This window comes from Amblyomma mixtum, chromosome 3 (assembly GCF_055824585.1).
Source record: "Amblyomma mixtum isolate Tamu chromosome 3, ASM5582458v1, whole genome shotgun sequence".
Classification (NCBI taxonomy): Eukaryota; Metazoa; Arthropoda; class Arachnida; order Ixodida; family Ixodidae; genus Amblyomma; species Amblyomma mixtum.
The window spans coordinates 427,164,412-427,168,739 of NC_143014.1; the positions used below are offsets into that span (position 1 = coordinate 427,164,412).

Consider the following 4,328-nt stretch of genomic DNA (forward strand, 5'->3'; position numbering starts at 1 on the left):
GCTGAGTTGAACTACTCTACCATTGAAAAAGAATGTTTGGCAGTAGTCTGGGCCGCCGGTAAGTTCCACCCATACCTGTATGGCAGACCCTTTTGTGTCGTCACCGACCAAAAATGAGAAAAATGCACCTTGATTTGGGACCATAATGTTATAGTATTAAAGATGCAGCACAGTTCTCGCAGCCAAAGCAGCAATATTTCGCACTGTTCAAAAACGCACAAATTGCACACCTGCCGTGCCCTACGATCATGACTGGTACACCTGCAGCAAATCCGAGCAGTATTTAATGCATGTTAAAGCAAAGGCAATGAGGTAGGAGGTCCCGAAAAAAGTTAATTGTGTTCCTTGAAAATTCTTGACAGCAGGATGAGCTGAAATATTTTTCCTGGTATGCAACCACCTCGACATCAATTGCACCTTGAAATGCATGGTGAAAGCATCAGTTTCAAGCTAGATACTGGCTACAGCAAGAATAGTGTGAACTTGCACGCAATGCGAATTCCTGGATAAAACCTGCTAGCTCAGCTGTCTAGGTCTAAGAGATATCTGCAAGACATAGCATACAGCGTGTGACAACTAATTAGAGCCATCAGTGACTGCAAAACATAATAATAAAGTGAATGAAAAACAATAAATGAGATGCAATGAGAAAGCACAGGAGTCACGAAACCCTTTATTATTGAGAAAAAAACCAGTGAATAAAATTAGCACGGCATTCAACCGACAAAGGAATACATTCAAGAAGGGTACAAAGGTAAACAACAAAGGGAACAATAATAATAATCATAACAGCTTTAAGAAATAGAGTTGGGGTTTCACACCAGCTGCCTGAGCAGGCGCAGCCGGTCGGCCTCGTGCGGCAGAGGCGAGTACAGGACAAGCTCGAACTGGGTGCGCACGTCGTCGTCCAGAAGCCACGGGTTGTTGACCACGCCCATCACGAGCACAGCGGGGCCCGAGCCCCCCTTGGCCGGCGGCAGCCGAGTCACGCGCTCCAGCCAGGCACACTTGAGCGCGCGAAGCCCCTCCTGGTCCCTCGGGGACTTCGGGAGGCCGCAGAGGGCGTCCAGGTTGTCGAAGAAGAGCACGCACGGGGCCCGGCGCAGGGCGTCGTCGAACAGCAAGTGCACCAGCACGACGTCGCCACGCAGGCGACACCTGCTGAGCAGCATGGGCGTGGACACGTAGTAGACCGTGGCCCCAGAGCTGCGCGCCACGATGGCGCTCACCAGGCACGTCTTGCCTGTGGCTGACGGGCCGTAGAGCAGCACCTTTCGCACGGGCTGGCGCTCGGGCGAGCGTGATCGTCGGCGCGTCCGGCAGGGAGCCAGGCCCGCCTGACGGAGGACCTTAGGCACCAGCCCCACAAGGCCAATATCGCAGCAAGGGCTGTAAGAGGACTTTCCGAGGACGAGCACTCCTTCCAAGTGGCAGATCATCTCATAATCTGGGCGCTTGAATAGGGCCGCCTCTTCCTCGTCCTCGTCTGATCCCGAATCGGACTCGTCCGGCTTGGCCGCAGTTGCACCTTCAGCGCCCTCCCCGATGGCAGGAGCGGGGCGACAAGGCGTCGCGTAGTCCTTCAGCTCCCGCAGCCGACTCATGCAGCTGGTGCAGCCGACCCGTACCTCTCGCAGTGCTTCCAGGTAGATCCCGCCAGCCAGCGCGTAGAGAGTGACCGCCTTGCTGACGTTGCCTTCGACCACTTCGGCACGCACCGCCCGGAGAACCTCTTCCTGGGCTTTCTTCATCAGCGACTCCAGCTCAGCCATCCTGCCCGCGGTGCCGTCTTCTTCGTCTTCTTCCTCTCCTTCATCGGCGCTAGCCTGTGGGGCAGCAAACCCCAACTCTCTTGGCGATTATGTTTGGCGATTATTTGGGCGATCACAAAATTTCGTCCTTATTTATATGGGCGCCCGTTCAATGTAATTACAGATCACCATGCCCTTTGTTGGCTGTCGTCACTCAAAGAACCATCTGGCCGCCTCGCTCGGTGGGCTCTGCGTTTACAAGATTACGACATTCGAGTCATTTATCGTTCCGGTCGTAAACACTCCAACGCCGACGCTCTCTCGCGCTCCCCTGTGACCTCTGAGCCTGACTCGCCATCTATTTCCGGCCTCACACCTTCTCTTGACACTATTGATATGGCTTCTGAGCAGCGCAAAGATCCTTGGATTACTTCTCTTCTGGATTTCTTAGACAACCAATCAGCCCGCCTCCCTTCTCGAGCGCTCCGTCGTCAAGCTCATCACTTTGTTGTGCGTGACCAGCTGCTGTACCGTCCGAACTACCTCCCCGATGGTCGCAAATGGCTGCTCGTGATCCCCAGGCATCTCCGCTCCGCCATTTGTGCCAGTTATCACGACGACCCGCAATGTGCTCATGCCGGTGTGCTGAAAACTTTTACCCGCCTGCGCCTTCGGTATTATTGGCGGGGTATGTACCGTTTTGTCCGCCAGTACATACCCTCTTGTCTGGAATGTCAGCGGCGCAAGAACCCACCACCGCACTCACCTGCTCCTCTGCAACCGTTACCGTGTCCGGCCCGGCCATTCGACCGTGTTGGAATCGACCTTTATGGCCCTCTTCCCAGCACTGCCCCAGGGCACCGCTGGATCATCGTCGCCATTGATCATCTCACGCGCTATGCCGAAACTGCCCCGTTGCCAGCTGCGACGGCCTCTGACGTAGCCGGTTTCATACTTCAGCACATTATTCTTCGTCACGGTGCACCTCAGGAATTGCTCAGCGACCGGGGTCGCGTCTTCTTGTCCGGCGTCGTGGAAGCCCTCCTTCAGGAGTGTCATATCGTTCACCGCACGACGTCTTCGTGCCATCCGCAGACAAACGGCATGACCGAGCGGTTTAACCGGACCCTCGGCGACATGATGGCCAAGTACATTTCTGCCGATCACTCAGACTGGGACCGCGTTCTACCTTTCGTTACATATGCCTAACTCTGCAACGCAAGTCACTACTGGTTTTTCCCCGTATTTTCTTCTGTACGGACGCGAGCCTTCCTCCATCATGGACACCGTTCTTCCTTACCGCCCCGATTTGTCCGAATTTACAACCGTTTCTCAGGCCGCTGCGCATGCCGAAGAATGCCGTCAACTCACCCATTCTTTTACTTCACACGACCAGCACCGTCAGAAAAGCTCCCGCGCCGCTTCTCCCGGTCTGCCGCCGCCCTATATTCCTGAATCCTTGGTTTGGCTTTGGGTGCCCTCCTCCAGCCCAGGACAGTCTACAAAACTGCTGAGCAAATACCAGGGCCCCTATCGCGTTGTGCAGCAGACATCGCCAGTTAACTATCTCGTGGAGCCCATCACGCCTTCGTCTGATCGTCGCCACCGCGGCCGTGAAATTGTGCACTTAGACCGCCTGAAGCCGTACTACGACCCAGCCATCGTCTCGTGCCCTTAGGCCGCCAATATGGCGCCTTTTCATCCCGGGGGTATTGTAAGAAAGAGAGTTGGGGTTTGCTGCCCCAGCGGCTAGCGCCGATGAAGGAGAGGAAGAAGACAGAAGACAAAGTTGACGAAGCTCCAACAAGCTCTGGTGAGCGCTTGCGAACGCCGGCCTGCTGAGAAGCACTGCTGGAACAAGGACTGTGGTCGTCCACACTACCTGTGCGAGTCCCCACATTACACAGCATATAATACATTTCACTAATTGAAGCATTGGTTAAAAGCTGTGAATCCCATCAAAGTGGCATCTGTCAGCCCTATCAGTGTGCCAATTTTCACCAGTCTGACCGTGATCAACATGATGACATCTACGTTGATGTAATAAACTGCACTTCCAAAAGATATTTCAGGCTATTGCGGCTTTGACAGAAGACCGTGCTTCGTTTCTTCTGCTGTAGAGTTGTGCTGTTTTGTTTTGCTCCCATCCTGAGAGGGGTGTGCCCTGCGTTTCACTGCCTACAGCCTGAGGGATGGGCTGGACCTCAGGGGATCAAACAGTAATGTTTTGTGAGCCAAGATGCTCCGAGCCTTGGCTAAAAGGATGATCCAGTCGCTCGTCACTATGAACTTTCATTCCTGGCCCTTTGCTCGTGAAGCCTTTTCAGTATGTAAATAAGTTTTCGTAAAAGTTCCATTAAACCTGTTTGTTTTTGTTTTCGAAAGTTCAAAGCTTTAGTCCTTCCTCAGCCTGTAGACTCGAGACATGCTACCAAATAGAGCCTGGGTTCGAATAGATGCCAAGAGAGACAACTCGGCGAAAAACAGAACAACTCCACCGCCTTACGTACGCTGGAGCACTGAAGCTAGCGCCGGCTATGTAACAAAATCTACAGCCTAACTCTGAGTACACAGTTA

At 53.6% G+C, this 4,328-nt stretch overlaps 1 protein-coding gene across 1 annotated transcript; it reads right to left on the bottom strand.

The window, feature by feature from the left end:
- Window positions 1-815: 815 nt before the first annotated feature.
- On the bottom strand, window positions 816-1,772 carry LOC149357995 (vacuolar protein sorting-associated protein 4B-like). The gene has a single exon (XM_089576706.1). It carries the CDS (start codon window positions 1,770-1,772, stop codon window positions 816-818), a length of 957 nt encoding a protein of 318 aa, XP_089432832.1.
- Between the last annotated feature and the right edge of the window lie 2,556 nt (window positions 1,773-4,328).

Excerpts from the sequence above, each read along its gene's own strand:
- LOC149357995 (XM_089576706.1), bottom strand. The coding sequence starts at position 1,772 with ATGGCTGAGCTGGAGTCGCTGATGAAGAAAGCCCAGGAAGAGGTTCTC.